At 46.9% G+C, this 18,724-nt stretch overlaps 2 protein-coding genes across 4 annotated transcripts in view; one reads left to right on the top strand and one right to left on the bottom strand.

The window, feature by feature from the left end:
• IFT140 (intraflagellar transport 140) overlaps positions 1–528 on the top strand; it is a 75,429-nt gene extending 74,901 nt beyond the window's left edge. For all 3 annotated transcript variants that reach the window (XM_085238067.1, XM_019620573.3, XM_085238068.1), the window contains one exon: positions 73–528. In XM_085238067.1, coding sequence (XP_085094193.1) covers positions 73–276 — 204 coding nt within the window. In that variant the 3' untranslated portion in view covers positions 277–528. The remainder of the gene's footprint in view (positions 1–72) is intronic.
• TELO2 (telomere maintenance 2) lies at positions 488–18,701 on the bottom strand. The gene is made up of 20 exons (XM_085238069.1): positions 18,383–18,701; positions 17,574–17,851; positions 16,980–17,048; positions 16,256–16,403; positions 15,800–15,902; positions 15,387–15,455; positions 14,307–14,448; positions 12,956–13,092; positions 11,909–11,997; positions 10,590–10,700; positions 9,939–10,027; positions 9,539–9,630; positions 8,511–8,627; positions 7,830–7,901; positions 7,115–7,285; positions 6,330–6,421; positions 5,491–5,590; positions 5,058–5,122; positions 4,181–4,296; positions 488–1,904 (listed from the first exon to the last, which is right to left on the bottom strand). The coding sequence occupies exons 1-20, from the start codon at positions 18,676–18,678 to the stop codon at positions 1,801–1,803; spliced, it is 2,460 nt and encodes an 819-aa protein (XP_085094195.1). The 5' UTR covers positions 18,679–18,701; the 3' UTR covers positions 488–1,800.
• Positions 18,702–18,724: the final 23 nt, after the last annotated feature.

The following is an 18,724-nucleotide window of genomic DNA, read 5'->3' as shown; positions in this document are numbered from 1 at the left end:
ACCTTTTTGCTGGGAGCTGTAGAAGCAGTACACCCTCCTCCCTGTAACAGTGATTTCTGTGCTTTCCTTTAGGCTTACCAGTACCTGGAACAGATGCGGAAAAGAATTCCACGCACAAACCTGACTTACTATGTCAAGCAGCAGACGATTGAGGCGGTTCACCGAGGAGCAGGAATTCCCATCAGCCAAGCATTGGTTCCAGAGCAAAGTCGGCACAGCAGTGTGGAGAACAAGGACGTGGAAGAAGAAGTGGCTGATGAAGTGGAAGGTCCCTGACACCTCATAGTTAGCAGCACCAAGACTGACTTGAGCACTACATCATTTATTCTGTAGGCCTTAGGGGTCACAAATCAGTCAGCAAACTGTTGCAGCAGACTCTTTTGGTTATTACCAAGAAATTCATTTTTTTTCTCCTTGCCTCTACAAGCAACAGTGGTGGATTATTTTAAACACTACATACAAAAAGCAGACTGCGCCTAGCCTGGTATGAATCTAGTTTTTGTATTTTAATAAAGAAAAATTTAAAAAGAGAGCTGCACGTGGCAACTCAGGCCTTGTTTGAGGAGGAAGTAAGGTGAAAAATTGTGAGCTGACCAAATTCTCAGGTACAGGTGCCAACATACTTCTCTTTCCTTAGCAAACTTCTGTAAACAATCTCAGTTCCATGTGGCCAGGAGTTTGGGCAGAAGTCAAACCACTGTCCTTGTACTGCATGCTCTCCCCACCTCAAAGCTTTATTTAAATATTATAGGGTCATCCAGGCTGGAGCTGTGGTTTACAAGAAAGCTCTGAATCGTAGCATGGTTGAGTTTGTAAGGGACCTCTAGATGTCATCTGGTCCTACACCCCACCTGTCTCTGAGCAGGGTCACCTGCAGCCAGCAAAGCTTCTCACTGCTCTGTACACGTCAGATTTTAGAATGGAAGTTTCTTTCTGGCACAAACAGGACCAGCCATCCGTGGAACATAAAGCCAACATCAATAACCAAGAGCTCACTGACCTTTCAGTGTCTTATGGCGCCGCATGAAAGTGTCATGCACAGAACTTTCAGATTAATGAGCCCTTCTGCTTACACTGATTTTTTTTTATATTGGTGTGACCAGGAAAGCGTTGAATTGTATGCACTCAGGGAAGAAAGGTGAAGGAACATTTTAAGATCAAAATCTGCTCCTCAGTTACTTTAGAAGAATCTCCTTTCTGTACATGTAATATACAGAAAGAATTACTTTGTTCCTTCCTCACCCCAGTGCAGCTCTAACTCCAACCTTTAATGCTTGGCAATTTATTTCAGAACTTCACTGCAGCTATTCAGTGCTTCCATCTCTCAGGGTCATCCCCTACACCACCGCCCCCTCGAAGCAGCAGCCCTCCAATGCTGCCAGAGGATGGGAGCCTTTGTCAGGGGATGTCACAGACAGCCCTGGGAGGTAAGTGGCTGCTTCCAGCCCTCCTGTTTTTCTGACAAGAAGCCTGCTATGAGATCTTCCCTGTATTTTTAGCAGAGCATTCAAACCTGCCAAGGTTATAAATAGATGGGGTGGGGGCTGGGGGCGAGGGGAGGATGGCAGCGCTCGCCTACCTTCCTGCATCTGTACACCCCGTACCGGATAGCAATAGCTCACTAAGTTGGCCTCCACTACAAAGTCCAGATGTCAAGTCAGGTTCGTTGGCTTACAGCACTGCACCCTTCCCCCTTCTTCCTCTTCTCCAGCCAGGTGACCGCTGAAGAGGCCCCAGCAGTGCCTACATGAGTCCAGCTGGCAAGAGGATGAGGTTAAGGTCATTTCTTTTACCCTTCAGCTAGGAAGGGGCAGTTTCCAGTTTCTTCTTCAGATTCTCCATTAGTAGCAAGTTCTGCAAGGCCAGCCTCCTGCAGTCCCCATCTGGATCTTTCTCTACCACATCTGTAAAAGAACATGCCAAGGTTAAGTTGGAAAATGGAGTAAAACACTGCTCTTCACCCAACTGTCTGTAATGTTACACTGACCATCACAGCACTGAAGGCAACAGCAAAACATTCGCCATGCCAGAATTCACACTTCTCCCCTTGAGCTACCCAGAACCATTCTGTAGCCCATCCACTGGCATGAATACAGTCTGCAGTTAAAAATACACTGACTCAGAAGCCTAAAGTCTCCGTTCTGCAATTCCTAAACAACTGCTCAGTGCTTCCTCCTGAAATGTAGTCACAGCACTCTTGAACTGGAGGAAAGGAACTTCAATGCCTGCTTCTTTAACATAATTTTCCTTCTGCTGGTCTTCTACTAAACGAGTAAATTTTTTATGCTTTATGGAGAATGAAAGGGAGGGGACGAAGCTGCTTCAAGCAGCTGTTATTTCAGGGGCCCTTACCGAGCCTGCAAAGCACAAACCAGGATGCACGCAGGATGTCTGAGCAGGGGGAGCCTGGAAGAGCAGAGAGCCTGTGCAAGGATATCCTGTACGCACAAGCAGTGTGCTCAGAGCCCAGCACTGTCAGCCCAAACACATGACTCATTCAGATTGAGCAGAGCTATTTATAAACTCAGGGAGAGCTTCTCTGCAGTGTTTCCACACTCCCTCTTACAGAAGGAGAAAACGGGAAGGCTACAAGACAGCTTACTGCAAGCTCATAAGCTAAGAGACTGATGTTGGCACTGCTTCTAATTGCACAAGCACAGGCCTTGAATTGCTGCCACTTAGGGGGTACTAAGATACACCCAGCTCATTTCATCAAATAAACTTACCATGACAGCTCCACAGCACTTGCAAGGCTGGGGGGGGGGGGGGGGGGGGGGGGGGGGGGGGAATTCCCTCAATTCCTTAGCAGCTGCCTTTGAAGGCGTAGTTTCCTAGAAACGCTCAGGTATTCCCCTCAGACGTGACTGTCACAAAGGCAGGTCTCTAATGCCTGACCTCATCTGCAAGAGCAGCAAGGAAGAGCCCAGAACCTCCCAGGGAGAGCTCTTTTACCAACAATCCTACAAGAAATAGCAAAGCCACAGCCCAAGAACTTGTGTTTCAGGAAGAAGCTCCATAAGGACACAAGTTTTAAGTGGCACTTCAATGATATCTGGCTACACGTGGAGCAGAGTTGTGTTCTTTAAGGTTTCGAATACATCATGTGAGCTTATGCATTCCCACCAGGAGCTGTCGCACTCAACAGCAGTCAACAGCACCACATGAAAAGCCTACTACACGACCTACAGACACAAAAAATGCTGCTAACCCTGTTCTCCTCCTTCCAACTCATTAAAACCAGACTACACACACCCCTCATTCTGAAAAGAGGGCCACAGCATTCCTGGAAAGGCTTTACTTGGTAATAGCAGTGGTTAACAGCAAAGAGACAAGCAGATTCTTCAGAGCGTACCATGTCATGGGGAAAGTAAAGCTTTTGGCCCCACAAGGCAGCTCTCTTTCTCTTAAAGGCCACAGAGTTCTGCAACCTGTGAGGATCAGAGGCCGCCTGTGTCAGTGCTGCTTCCTGCCTGCTCCCTGGGGGAAGCCAGCTCACCAAGAGGGGCAATGGTGAAGGAAACCAACCCAGGGAGTCACACAAGGGCCACACAGAACAGTGCAGGCTCCAGGAGCACAGATCACACAGCATCATTTCCTCTTGTGCTTGCAGCACACTGCAATACGCAACCATGCACTTGTGCAGTTCTAGCTGTGCACTACTCATAAAAATTGGAGTTCGCACACATTGTTCAGCACAAGCTGCTCTCTTTCACAGGCTGTTATTTCCTTCAGCAACAGGATGTCAGGAGATGGGGCTCTTCCTCCTCCTATAGAATGTGCACATAGCATAAAACAGCCACATAAGCCTTGCACGTCACTGCTGGTTAGTCACTGCCTGGCTGCAACGTGACAGCGTTCTGCAGCTTCATGAGAGGAGTGCTTGGAGGCTTAGGCAGAGAAGGGAGTGCACAGCATATTCTGGGATATTTGTTTGGCAACTGTTCTAAAGTGTGAGATGCCTCACACACCTCTCAGCTTGTGCTTTAGATATCTCTACAATACATCTCTACAGCACACGGTGTGCTCTGCCATCTGCCCCAGACTTAGAGGCAAGCAGTGAGTATGTTTATCATGCCAGTGTGGTGCACGACAAGCACACTACTGCTGCAGCCACACTTTTAAAGAGATGCAAACTGCAGCACTAGCCAGAAAAACACTGACATTCCCCACCACGTCTCACCTTCCAGCCAGGACCGAGTCTCCAGAAGTTCCTCTGTCACATCTTGCAGAAGATGCTCTGCAGGGACACTGAGGAGTATGGAGGAGACACAGGACAGAAGCCCCTGGCGCACGTACCTGTTGGAGAAAGGCAAACCAGTCAGAACCTGTAGCTTCCTGCTCTACCTTGAGTTGTTTCTTATGGCTCACCTCAAGGCTTCTCCAGTTTCCACTATCTGTGATTATAGAATCATAGAATCACAAGGTTGGAAAGGACCTACAAGATCATCTACTCCAACCATCCTCCCACTACCATTGCTACCACAGGCCACCAAACCATATCTCATAGCTCCTCATCCAGACTTATTGTGATAACCATTGCCACCTTCCTACTAATTAGGAGTGTAATTATGTAGCAGCTGGCATGCCACTCACATACAGAGCCCCTCCACACATGGGCTCAGTGTGCATAGCAGAACACAGAGACCTGGAAAAGCCTGAAGTTAAAATAGATCTTGTGTGTTTACAGCATTTTAGCTATGTGTTAATTTCCTTTCAAGTTGAATGCTGGAGCTGCATCTAAAGTTCTCTGAGCTTCTTCAGCTGAAAACATTACAAGGATAGTTGGAGCAATGTGCCATGTTTTTTATAGGCAATGATTGTACCTCCACACTAGAAGACGCCACCTAAATACCTGTTTGTTTGACATTAAAGCCATGATTTCATTACACACTCTAGCAATGCTCAAAGGAGCACAGAGCCAGAGGTCAGCATTGAGAAGAACTGGTGAAGTCATTGGCATTCCCAGCCAGGTGCTGGACAAGGATAAGGACAAGGACAGGCTGTGGCTGGCCTTCACAAAGGATCTTTAAAAGCAAATGCACACAGCTACAACTCACGAGTCAGTGTGGAAACGCAGAGCCCAAACAAACTCCAGCAGTGCCTTTCCCATTGCAGTAACTGCCTGTAAAACAGGATTATGACAAACACTGAATACCTTCACATTCACATCACTTCAAAAGACTGGATCTTGAGACACATTGCTGTGAACGTCAGGGTTAACAATTATTTTACAGAAGAGAAAACTGAGGCAGTCAAAAGAATTGATGTGCTCAGCTTCCCATAGGAGTCGAAAGAAAAACTACCAGAAGCAGCAGAAGGAAGTGCAGGGATGCCTGAATCCCACACCTCCTTTCTGATCATCTTTTCTCAGCCCTTTGAGGACTCCTCAGCACGTGACCCAAACTCACTGCAGGCCCCAGAGCCCACTGCTGTGTCCGACAGCACCTCTGAGCTCCCAGGCTGGAACTCCCCCCACACAGCCTTCCTTACCATGGTGTTGACAGCCAGGTACATCAGGACTGCTAAAGTGTGGACCAGTCTTCCAAGGACAAAGTGATCTTCCCCCAGGAGATCAAACGTTGACAAAGGTCTGCAAGTGCAAGACACAGTTCTGAAACAGTGACAGAGATGATCTCTGGAATGGTTGGGGTGGTTGTGAAAAGCAAACTGTCACACACAAAACTGAATTCCTAAAACAGCAGTCACTTCACAGAGTCCAATACAGACCAAGCTGCTTGCTCCCAGACCAGAAACATCCTCTCCAGTGAGGATCACTTGCTTGACCAGCAGCCTAGCTTTATGAGAAAGAACTGCATGCAAAAGCTAGCAGTGCTGCCATCCTAGAAACAAACCATTAAGACAGATATTACAAGAATCTTGATTCCTGTGGAATCAATGACTGACCCTTCCTTCGGTAAACAAAGACTTGAGTGATTGACAATAATACGTGTCCTGTAACATGATGCAGTTAATTTCTGTTAAAGAGAGCAGCCTGAGTTCTGTGGCTTTGTACGAACTCCTCAAGGCCAGCCAAGGTGCTGTTGGATACTCCAAAAATCATCACCCTGTGGACCTGCTGACAGGCTATGCTTAGTAATGCATTCACTTATTGCAAGGTCTCACACATTCCCATCCAAGAAAACTGCATCGGATAAGTGGAAGAGCAGAAAATCTTCCTCAGTATGCTTTATCCATGAGCCAGGCATCAGTGTGCTGTCACAAGATTCCCACACAACTTCTAGGCTCTATTCTGCTGTTCTGAGACAAGCAGAACAAGCAAGAGATTCAAGCTTGAGTTGTCAAGCCCGCATCCAAAGATGTTCACTCACCTGTCAAAGTTCTGGATCAACGGAAAAAAGAAGTGTCCAGCAAGAGAATTGAACTCATTTGGACCAGAAGGCTGTTCCACTTGAGTCTGCCCCTGTCCAAAAGAAAAATAAAGTTTAGACACGAGATGCAGGACCACAGTTCTACGTTCATCTACTGCAGCCATCCCACTGTCAGCTACTGCTTACTTGAACACCTATGGCTGCTTGTTTCCAGGCCAGTCAACTCACTCTCCACTTCAGATCCTCTCACACATCCAAATGTTTCACTAGAATATATCTCAGTACTGCTGGGTTACATATAAGAAAGAAGAAGGGAGTTTTGGAAAGCAAGTCCTCCAGGATGAACCACTGGGGAGTCACAGGACCTAGGAAACTGGCAACAATTTATCTCCCTGAGAAAGGGAGGAAGTCTGAGACAGTCCACTCCAAATGCAGCTGCACTGAAGGAGGATGCTTTGGGATCTCTGAGGTGCAGCCACAGCTCCCTGCAGTGGCCAGCAAAGTTCAGAACATGCAAAGAACAGCCAGAGCTATCCTTCAATGCGAGACAAGGAGACCGAGATTTATTCTCATTCTCCTCCTGGGAGAGGACTACAGGATTTGGTACTTCCTATGGAAAAAGTTTAGCAAAATACTAAAGTGAAACTGACATTTTAAGTTATCCAGTCCTGCCTTTGGATTGGGCTCAATTTCACGTGTATTTTGCTCTTTATAGGTAAGACTACAGCAACCTCTCCTGTCCTTGTTTCTGCTGGATTTGACATTTGTTTCTGCCATGGCCTCACCTTAGCAAACCTCCTTGTCTTGCTTTTGATTCTCTCATCAACAATTCTTCTCCAGTCCTTGGAGCTGCCACTCTCAGGAAGGAGCTGGATACGAGGGTTTTGGGCACCAGAATGTTTGGTCTTCCCATGGCCTTTGGCACAGGACAGTTCCTGAGCTGCTAAAACCAGTACCTAGATGAAAAGGAGGGTTGTTGTGTTAAAATAGGGATAATCTCTGTACTGAGAAAACAAGTTAACATGCACCCAAACCAACAGGAACAGCAAGGCAGAAAGACACAAGTTTAGAACTAAGAACTGCAAGGCAAGCAATTTAAACCCAGTCAATGGACTCTGAGGTAACGGTCCAAACTCTGCCCTGAAACAGAACAGCAGCTCCTTTTTCAGTAACATGACATGGAAAGAGGCACAGGCAGACTGCTGACTTTCAAAAAGAGATCCCAGAATGATGACATCAGGAGAAAGTGGCTGCTTTATGGCAAAAGATCATCATGCATTTTTCATTCTGTAGGCAACAACTGCTGCTTAATTCAAATATAACAGAGTTAAGAGCAAGAGAGGAATGGCAGGCTCAAATAGTAACTAAGAGATTCCCATGCCTTTGCTTCCTCCTCACCTCTCCTACAAGGAATAAAGGTCACCCCACTACATCTTAGGGACACTGCACTGGTGCAACAAAGACATAGCAGAAGTGGAAAGCAAAGAGAAGAGCACTTACATCGAGAATATCCATGCGCTGACGAAGACTGTAGTTCAGAGAATAGAACTGGGAGGTCAAGTACTGCGCTACCTGTGCAGAAAAATCAAGGAGCAGTGAGCCCAATCTGTAAACAGCCTTTCTACTCATTCTAAACATTCTAAATTCTCCATCTGAGGCAATGTCCATTTTCCTGTTAGCTAACAACAAGATTCTGAGATTGGAGAAGAAGAGCACTCTATGAATAGGGGAAATCAAACACTTCCACTTCTAGTTTCTCCCAAAGGAAGTAAATAACTAATGGGACTTTGCTATTCTTCTCTTCCCCCTATGCAGAGGTATTCAAACAGCCGATTACAAACACCAGGCTTCTTATAGAGAAGCCCAGTGTGCCTCAGCTTCCTCCTACATAAAGCCATCTTCCTTTAATGCAAGAAGTCCTTATCTAATTTGCCCCATCAGGTACACCCATACACACAATGTCCTTTAGCCTGTTACAGCTCTTGAACAAGCTTCTGCTTTTCTGTTGTTTGTTATCCATTCCAGATCCTTCAGTGCATAGCCCATCTCTGAGGCACTGCCAGATTTGAACCAGCTCTTCACACTCTGAAGCTGCTTTTACCAAACTAGCAAGAGATTTCACCTCCTTAAGTTTTTGCCTGTGCCTCAACTGGAAAAAAGGAAGCAGTAAGAGGGACTAACAGGTATTGGATCAGTGGTTAAAACAGCTACTTGTGCCTTCTGACGAAGCTCTGCAAAGCCTTCCAGGCAGGTCTTCTCCTCCAGATGCAACAGTATTTTTGCCAGCTCCACGCTAACCTGCTCAAAATAAGACAACAGGAATCATGTCACTGCAGGTGTTATGCTTCTCACAGGTTTTACCATCCACCTTCCACTCCTAATGCCTTAGCACAGAGGGAACAATATAGGTAACAACATGCCCTTTACTCACGAGGGAGAAATAACACATTAAGATAAATATCATCAAGATGGATTTCTCAAAACACAGAACAAAACCCTAAGCTCATTTCTCTATCCATGTTCATTTTTCACTTTGGCTTTTTAGACAAACGTTAACATTACGAGACAGGAAGACCTGTCACTACAAGTCATGAATTAAATCCCATCTTTAGGTGTTCTCTGCCAGGTCGTTGTGTGCAGTCATCATATCAGCATCTTTGACCTAAGTTCCTTTCACTCAGGCTTTTAATCATAATAATACAACCCACCTGCTCCCTTGTTAAGGAGCTACATTTGTACAAGCAAAGAGAGGAAGTCCATTTGGTTTTATTTCATTTTTGTTGGGAAATACCAATTAATTCAATTTCAATTCAGTTTCAATTACATCCAAAATTAAAATTATTTTATCTATAGGATTCATGGCTGCTCTATGTGTTGCCTTTCCAAAGTTTTTTCTGCCCAGCACAAAGCATGGAACTTGCCCTGCTGCCCAAGTGACTGGCAAGGTCTACTTGCAAACATTTCTTTTTCAGTGCTGAAGCTGCTCAGTGCCACAGTGCTGCCTTCACTTTTGCCTACTTCTTTGTGCTCTGTAGCCTCAGCTCAAAAGCACCTATTTCCTTCTATTTCCCTTCCCAAGCTGAAAGCTCAAAATTCAGACACGCATTAGCTCAGTGGGTTGCTCTGCTGGGAAAACTGATCTCCTCACAAGGGCAAAGGGCAGCCTTGTACCAGAGCCCCCTGCTAATTATTAGCTCACACTGCTTCACCTCTCTTGCTGCCGCTGGATTCCTTCGAACCAAGCTCTCAAGAGCCTTGACAGCTTCTTCCCATTTGTCCAGATCTTCAGAACCTGTCAGGACTGAAGGCAAACAGAAGGCAGGCAAGATATTAACAGAATGGTTCTGCCCAGGTATATGCCCTAATTATATGCCCTAACTTTCCTCTGACAGCAGTTTGTCTTCTTATAGGAAGGCACAGCTGACCCAGCACACAACCATTATTAGGAGCTAGACTGCATTTCTTTATGAATGACAGTTCAGCACTTGAGCCCAGATAACTGAAAAAAATACAGCTTCTCTGGATTAGCTCCGATAAAAACAAACCTAATGAGACCACTCTCTCCAAAACAGTAAGAAAAAGATGAAGACTCAGCCCAAAATCTCATACCTTCAATACAATCTCGAATATACATCGGTGCCTTAGTCTTCTTCAGTTCTTTATCCTCTGACATGTCGTAAGGTATAAGGTCATCATCACTGTAAACAAAATAAAGGCAGGAGTTAGCCCATAGGGGAAGGCTATTGTTTGCCCAGCTAACCTCAAGGAAGTAAAGCAGCACAAACACCACTGTTACACCACTACTACTGCAATGCAGAGCAGCAGGGCTGGAGCCCAGGCTAAAGGAGCTCCTTGGGAAGTTGTATGAATGACTATGTAAGCAAATCTCCTGTGTAGGTAGGGTCAGGAGACCCAGAGGCATGAAGCTGATTCTTGAGATTTCTTTATGGATTATTTGTAAAAAGCCAGGATAAGACAGGTCCATTAATAAAATGAGTACATATATCACTAAATCCAAGAAATGTCTCATAAATCAATCAAATTGAATGAATACAATGGTTGTACCTGACAGCGGCTTTGCTGCAGTTATTGACAAACATTCTTGTGTACAGTTTCCTACACGATGTCTTACTCTGCTGAATACCACTCAGCTGAACAAGGCCTGCTCCTTCATTCTGGTCAGAAAGAAAAAAATTTTCTCCCTCCTCTCCAAGAACCTACTATTTCTTTTCCATTTCCTACCAGTTTCTTGACTCATACCTATCAAGCTCAGCATCTGACTCCTCATCTGGCATCACATGAGTCGTTGCTGTAGGTGATTTCCTATCACTTTCCAGTACTGGTGGCAGTGCAGCATCTGCATTCTCATTCCTATTGAAAGCAATGAGAAACAATAAAACCAATAAGGTAACAGTCTGTATTCACAAGCAAAAAACTACCAGCACCATCAAAGCCCCACTGCCTCTTGACAAATACTCGTTTCTGTGTTGTCCCACCCACACAAGGAATGAAGTCCTGGGACAGAGAACGGGGTGAGGGGAGAAGCAGAATCTCAGAGTTGAAAAGTAATAGAAAACAGAACTTGAGTTGCTCATTTGCTGCATTCTGCCTCTGCTAAGTTGTACCTAGGATTGCTAAGGAAAGACTCATCTGTGGTAGGTGGATCACACTGGTCTGGAGACATCAATGACTCTGAACAAATGGGGAACTAGGATCTTAAACCACTCCTAAAGAGACATATGCAATAAAGTATTGCTTTGGATTTTGGTATGTCATTTAATCTCTCTACTTCTCAAATGCTGTCTAAACAGCTGTCTGTGCTGACTACGCCACTAAAACAGGAGCATTACATCTTCTGTAATTCACTGGAGTGCTGGACAGCTTCATTTGCTAATAACATTAAGTGATTGATTTATCTGCTGTTAAGAGTAAGTGCTTCAGGAGCTACAGCAGATGCCATGAAAGTAAAGAGCACCACAGAACCAGAAATATATGGAATATCTGTCAACTGACAGATATTCCATATTTTTCTTACTGATGGATGGTCTGGACATCAAAGATCTCTCAGATGCAGACAGAGAGGCCCATTCAACTCTACGCAGGGGAACGTAAAATCCCTAGAAACTGCAGCATGGTTTCACTACGATCAGCTGTCAAACAAGCAATTCTAACACATGCTACCATTTGAATTGTGAATTTAAAATAATTATATTGCATTATAACAACAGTGCATTGCAATGCTTTGTAAGAATATAAAAGACATCTTGAATACCACATATGGTCCTAGTGTACAACTCAAAAAAGGTACACAGAAAGGCAAAAAGAATGATCAGGGGTTCAAAATTGGTTACAAACAAGGAATGACTAAAAAGATGAGGGTTTGTCTGGAAGGACAAGGATCGACAAAAGAGGCATAAGGGGAATTAAAAAGTTAAGTATCAAACAACACATCTTTTCCAGATGCAGCCCCTAAAGATTATCAAGGGAAAAAAAATAAAATCAAATCAAACATTACTTTTCCAGTTACTCGGTATGTTTTTTGTATTTGCTACATGGAAATGAAGAGAGCAATATCTTACTCGTTGTCTGGAAGGCCTGGCAGGACACTGAGTGGTGCAGCTTGTACCAGAAGGGACTTCAGCTCTCTTGCTTCATCATCTTCTTCATACTAGACATTCAGAACAACTGTTACTGCTCTCTAAGACGACAAAGATGCCCAGCATGCAACACCTGACCCCTCTGCACTGTGCAGATGAGGACTGAATCATCTTCAACTGAACACACAACGATCCCTTTTGTTTCAATCACTCCCAGCAGTAACATTAAAGCTGCACAGAGATCAGTGCCATGCGGAATCTTCCCTTCTGTACTTCATGGTAGTACTTGGTCACACCTTGTCTCAATGTTATTTATAATCTTTAAAATGTTTCATAAGTGGCAACGCAACAAGGAGAATGAATCAGGTTTTTAAGGAACAAATGGGATTTTATCACATAATTCTTATAAACTCTACTGGCAATAACATGACAAAGATTCCCATGTCAATCCTGAAAATCTCAGCTCAGGGCAGGTGTTCCCAGCACGGCAGGGAACACACACTCACCACTCACAGCTCCCATAGGTCAGATTGGGGTTTCCTCACACAATGTGACAATCCTCCAGTGGTCCATTACTTATTAACAGTTTACCATAAGCTTAGCCATCAGATTACACCCCTAGGGCCACCCTTACCCATCCACCTGGCTTTTCAATTCCTTTTTGTAATCAGGCAACCTCTCTTTTGGAAAACATCGCTGACTCTCCTTACTTCCAGATAATAAGTGTTAGAAGGTTAGATGTTAGGAGGAAGTTTTTCACCCAGAGGGTGGTGAGGCACTGGAACAGGTTGCCCAAGGAGGCTGTGGATGCCCCATCCCTGCAGGCATTCAAGGCCAGGCTGGATGTGGCTCTGGGCAGCCTGGGCTGCTGGTTGGTGACCTGCACACAGCAGGGGGTTGGAAGAGGATGAGCACTGTGCTCCTTCGCAACCCAGGCCATTCTGTGATAACACTCTGGCTCACCTGGTTTTAAACTTGTATTCCCTCTGTGCCCCACACAGCAGAGAGAAATTTCACTGTAACCTTTACCTGAAACTGCAGGACGGGCCCATCCGTGTTAACCTTTGAACTAATGCTCTCTGCCACTATCATCCCCAGGCGCCGTATCTGAGGCAGGCTGCTATCCAGGTGGCACTTCACGCCCTCCATCATGCTCGTGAGAAGTTCTGAAGAACACAGACAGCACATAAACAATGCCACAGCCAAATGTGTGCCTTTAGAGGTCATCCAGTGAAGGGTAGAAAGGTAAGAAGGGCCTAAGCAGCCGTGACTTCTGCCTGCAATGGCAGTATTTCCCTTCAACACCAACATACTGAAGCCATGCTTTTTTGTGGGCACACAAGCACACATTACAAACATATTCTGAATCTGGAATATTTAGTTTTTCACTGGTACAAAAAATAGAAAGGATTTCAATCCTTAACTCACGTTTAGAGCTTTGAAACTGGGTAAGTGAACTACCATGTCACGAGGAAATGGCAAATTCTGGCCAGTGCAAAAATCAGAGGGAGGAGTTTCCCTCATCACCTGGGCAAGCTGACACAGGTAACTAACATCAGTATTTCTCAGCCCAGAGAGAACTGTGACTGCCATCCTTATCTGGCAGATCTACTGTCAGCTCAGAGAACCTTATGTGTTCAGCAGCTGCCAGAGAGAAGACAGGTTATAAAACTTCACCACCACCAGGCAGTAACAGGTCTCGTGAAGTTGAATGAACTCCAGCCTGAAATGGGCAAAGCAGGTCGCCCATGTCAGCCTTCCAACAAGTGAAAAACACGGCCACACAAGAAGCAACCCTAAAAATTGGGCAGATATTATTTTTCTTGCAATAAAAGTTTTAATTTCAGACCAGAACCCCACTCTGCTATACATTATATAAACATAAAACAGACATTCATTCCTTGCCTATAACTCACTGTCATTGCTCACCTAACAAGTAAGCACGCTGAAGGGAGCAGAAGAACACAGGAATGCAGATGGACAGAGCCTACCCAAACAGCTTCTTTTTCTTGGTCTACTTCCCTCCCATCTCTTTTCAAGTGTTACTCATGCTCCAGTACCAAGAAATTTAATCACGATTCCTCTATCCAGTTCCAGAATCAATCCAAGTTTTCCTGAGACAAAACTTAAGGGTTCCCAGGGCCACTATTCAGATAAGATCTTTAGCTCAAAGATACCAATCTCCAACTTCATAATTTAAAGCTACGTGCTGGGAATCATTTTGTATCACTACTAAAGGAAAAGGATTCCAGCAGGACAGCCAGCCTGACAGGATGCAGACGGGACCATTTCGTTTACCTACACATCAAAACAAGATCATTTTCTCTTCCCAGTCAGACTTTCTGTTAAACACATCCATGCCTCACTTCTGCCACCTCACCTTGTCTGCAGCTCTCTATTTCGGGTTCCTTCAGGTGAGAAAGGCAGATGAGAATGGCCTTACTAATGTACTGCTGCTGCTCCACTGGAGAGTGTTTCACTGCACTGCTGCTGCCCCAGGTCTCCAACAGCTCTTGCAGCACCTGAATCAGAGAATAAATAACTTTGTTTATCCAAACTATCTTGAACCAGATCTTTTTCACGTGTAAGTCATACAGCACATGACACACTATGATGGCCCATAGGTCTTAATGCCCCTCAGTGCAGTTAGCCTCCCTGCCCACGGTGCTAACTTTGTATTTCAGAGACCAAAACGGTATTGTGCTTGGCCAGCTGAGAAGTCCGGACCATCTTCCTTTAATATCTTGTTAAATGTAATATTTTTGAATGATAAATAGATTTATTTTTCTTAAACACAGTATCATACTGCTTTCTGACAATAATACGTATTGTTCTGCATATTATCTGCTTTCATACAGGGTTTCCAGTCCAATGTTCAAAGAGCAGCTGCCAGTGCTCTCGGGTTTTAGAGCTTGTAACCATTGCAAAAAAACCCAATCAAACAAACAAAAAAAGCCCAACGTATCAAAATGATAACCAAACAGTGCTGATATCCAGAAATACTAACTTCCTAGGAGTTCTGGTGGTACACTGCTAAATTGGAGAGAGAAAAGATCTGTATCCCCCTGAGGGTAAGGGAGAGAGATTCTGAAGCATCAACCATTCAGCACACAGACAGCTCATAACCAGCTCCAGCACTTTCTCCACCTGTCACACAGGTCAGCTGAGAGAAGCTGAGGAGGACAAAGGACATCTGTAACAACCCAGGCCTTTGCAGTTTTGCTACATGGAGGACAATTTGCCAAGTGAATATGAAAAGCACCAGCAGTGCAGAATGTCTTTGGTATTTCACAATGTAGTCGTTTTGCACCAGTCAGCATCACAGGGCTGCCACTGCTCCCATTAGCAGTAGCAAGAGTGATGTGGGGAAGTTCCAAAACTCCACACCACACGGACACACATTCATAGGGTAGATTTTTTTCCTATCAGACACCTCACCAAAACCACGACTTAACCTTACCTTGATCAATAAGGCACGACGAAGACTATCCAGGGATAGATAGCCAAGGAGATTCTGCAGCACTGCAGTCTGTAATGAAAACCACAGGTCTTGCTTTAAACTGGGCATAAAGTCAGCATCCAGCAATGCTGAACGTGTGTTTATTGTGTTAAACTCTTCAATGGGAAGGACTGGTTGACAACATTCGAACAGAAAAACTAATTAAAAAAAGAAAAAATAAGAACAAAAAAGCAATAGAAGCAATTGCTGATGAAATATATGGCAAATCAGGACAGGAATACAGCACCTGTACCATCAAGACCAGACAAATACAGAACAGACATGGTCTAGACCTGGAGCTCAGCAAAATAAAACAAAACCCAAGTTACTATGGGAAAGACTGGCATTGCTTCTGTTCAGCACAGAGCCCTTACCGTGTAGCCATACTGCAACAGCAGCATCTTCTGCGTCACGACAAACTGAGCTTTCTTATTTTTCACAACCAGGTTCCCCAGCAATCTAGACAAGACATCTGCCCTAGCAAAACAACAGCAAAACATTAGGAATCTATGGAGTGAACGTCACGCTGCCTCTCATTACATGAGATTCTTTGAGCAGCTATTTGCAGTGAAGTGAACACCTCTAAATATTAAGAGTCACTCAGTGGTTGCAAATGTTTTTTTTCACTGCATGCCATGGCTCAGCTCTGTAAGGAACAGTGCAGGTTCTAGCTGAGGGGGAACGATGAGCAATTTTGTCCCTTGGCCCCTCAGGAAATGGCACTGTAAGAAACAGACTACACACGTGTGTGTGTGCCAGCATCCTTCCTAAGTATCTGTGGCAAAGTTCCTCCCTGAAACAGAGCAAAGGCTGGAAAACAGAGTTCTTACCCCGGTGCTCTCTGAACAAAACCAAGGACCACTGCCTCCATCCAGCGCTCTGGCACACATTCAACCAACCGCCAGCAAATTCTTTGCCAGATGCAGTCAGACTTGGTGAGATCCGTGAGGTGGGGCATCAAAACGCTCAGAATTTCCTCTGAAGGAGAAGAAAAAAGAAAGAAATACATCAGCTGGAAAGAACTGCTGCAATGGTACTCAAGGTCAGCTGCAAGCGTGAAGATCTTTACGGAAGGAGAAACAGAACGGACTGCAATTCTATATTCTTCCTGTGGTGGGAACACCCTGCAGCCTAAGAAACTTGCAAGCATTCTTCACTGCAGTAAACAGATGTGCAATCTCTCCTTTTTGTCCCTGAAGCCCTGTCAGCAACTACTGTGGCTTTAAACTCCTAAGCCAAGCGAGACTGAAGGCTACTCATAGGAGATGATCATTACATATGGAGAGTGATTTTTGCTGGTATTTACAATAACTTTCAGGTTACTGGATTAGATGCACTAGAAGAGCACTTAATAGTTATGGCCCAAATGGAAAGATGAGGGGAAAGGCAGAAATCTCACATATTTTCGAGGTATGAGCACATCACACTTGCATGAGGTGATAGAAGAGCATCACCATCTATCAGATCTATAGCTGAGCGGCCTCAGAAGGCAGAGAGCAGCCTGTGCTGATCCACAAAAAAACCTCTAAGCCACCAGGTCAGTAGAACACTCACTTTGTCTCCCATGAACGCAGACCTTTCCCAGAATATGTGAAACGAAAGAGACTGAGCAATCCAAGCCACCTGGAACGAAACAGATAGAAGCTTAACAAGATCATCACCAGCATCACACAAAGCTGGTACACACATACCTACAGGCCAGAAGTCTGAAAATGCAGATAAGTTTTCTTTTGAGGCTTCAGCCCCCCCCCCCCCACATCTGCCTTCAGGTACAAACCAGCCCAACACAATCCATGCAGAGGTGGAGTGAGAGCACTGAAGTAGCTCAGTGCTGCTTCAGCACAACGGTGAGTGGATTACTGGTTGGTTCAGTGCTGGTCTTCCACACACTTCATTTAGCTCACAGCTAAATGCTGGCAAGGGATGAGGATACTTAACAGTTCACACGACTGCAGCTTTCAGCAGGACTTTTAACAGCCTCAGTCTCAATGCTGGTATCTTATCCTTTTAAGCACAACCTACTTCACAATAGAAGATGAACTTAAGGCTCCGCAACACCCATTATCCACACCTCGAGCACCAGCCGAGGGCTCCACGCACAAAACACTCCAGAAGAGCCGTCTATGCTGACCACTTCTGCAATCTCACCTCTGAGCGAAGCGGAGACGTTGTGCAGCACCTGCAGAACCGCGCCGCCCAGCAGAGGGAAGTAATGCTGCGGGAAGAACGCGGCGGGGCTCCGGCCCAGGAGGCTGTTGCCGACGAGGTCGGGCAGACACACGATCCTGCCCAGCAGCGCGTCCTGCCGCTCGGCCGCGCCGGGCCGGGAATGCTGCTGGCACTGCTCCCAGATGAGCGCGGACAGGCGGCCCTGCCGCAGGAACCGCTCCAGCACCTCGGGCACCGCCGCCAGCCGCCAGCTGGGGCTGAAGGAGGAGAGCTGCGCTGAGTGCCCGCCCCGCCCCGCCGGAAGGAGCTGCGCACGGGGCTGCCGTGCTGCTACCGCCGCAACCCCGCTGCGGGCACCGCCGCAACCCCGCTGCGGGCACCGCCGCAACCCCGCTGCGGGCACCGCCGCAACCCCGCTGCGGGCACCGCCGCAACCCCGCTGCGGGCACCGCCGCAACCCCGCTGCGGGCACCGCCGCAACCCCGCTGCGGGCACCGCCGCAACCCCGCTGCGGGCACCGCCGCAACCCCGCTGCGGGCACCGCCGCAACCCCGCTGCGGGCACCGCCGCCCCGAGGCGCTCCGACCCCGGCCGTGCGTGGGGTGCAGGCAGCGCGGGACAGGAGCGGGGCTGCGAGGATCCTCCCAACCCAACCGCTCCTGGATTCTGCCATCTCCTAACGGCGACCCCGAACCGCCGAGCAGAGCGGCACGGCCGCTCCGTGACCACAAGGGAAGCGCCGGGCAACCCCCGACCCCCCCGCTCGGTCCCCGAGGCGCGGCACTGACCGCGGGGCCGCCAGGCTGTCCGTCAGCGCGCAGAAGGCGAGATCGGGCGGGCCCTCCAGGAAGAGGCTCCGCCACGGGCCGGCCGGCTCCTCCGGCCCCGCCGCCAGGTTGCGCAGGAAGGCGCCGAGGCGCGCCCGCTCTCGCTCGCCGAGTGCCGCTGGATCCCCCGCCGCAGCCAGGGCCGCCTGCACGGCGCCCACCGCCTCCGCCCCAGGACACAGCCCGGGGCCAGCCGCCTGCAGGGCGCTCTCCAAGGCCGCCGCCATGATAGAGACCGTGCCACTTCCGGCCGCCATATGGCGACCAATGGTAGCGCCGGAAGAAGGCCCCGCCCACGCTGCT

The sequence above is a fragment of the Meleagris gallopavo genome, chromosome 16, assembly GCF_905368555.1.
Source record: "Meleagris gallopavo chromosome 16, MGAL_WU_HG_1.1, whole genome shotgun sequence".
Taxonomy (NCBI): Eukaryota; Metazoa; Chordata; class Aves; order Galliformes; family Phasianidae; genus Meleagris; species Meleagris gallopavo.
Note: the sequence above shows the minus strand (reverse complement) of the source record. Positions and strands in the feature narration are given on the sequence as shown.

Coding starts and splice junctions, on each gene's coding strand:
- TELO2 (XM_085238069.1), bottom strand. CDS start 18,678: ATGGCGGCCGGAAGTGGCACGGTCTCTATCATGGCGGCGGCCTTGGAG. Junction 7,902..8,510: donor TAACCACTGATCCAATACCT/GTTAGTCCCTCT, acceptor TTTTCTGCACAG/GTAGCGCAGTACTTGACCTC. Junction 4,297..5,057: donor CTGCGTTTCCACACTGACTC/GTGAGTTGTAGC, acceptor TTTCTCCAACAG/GTACGTGCGCCAGGGGCTTC.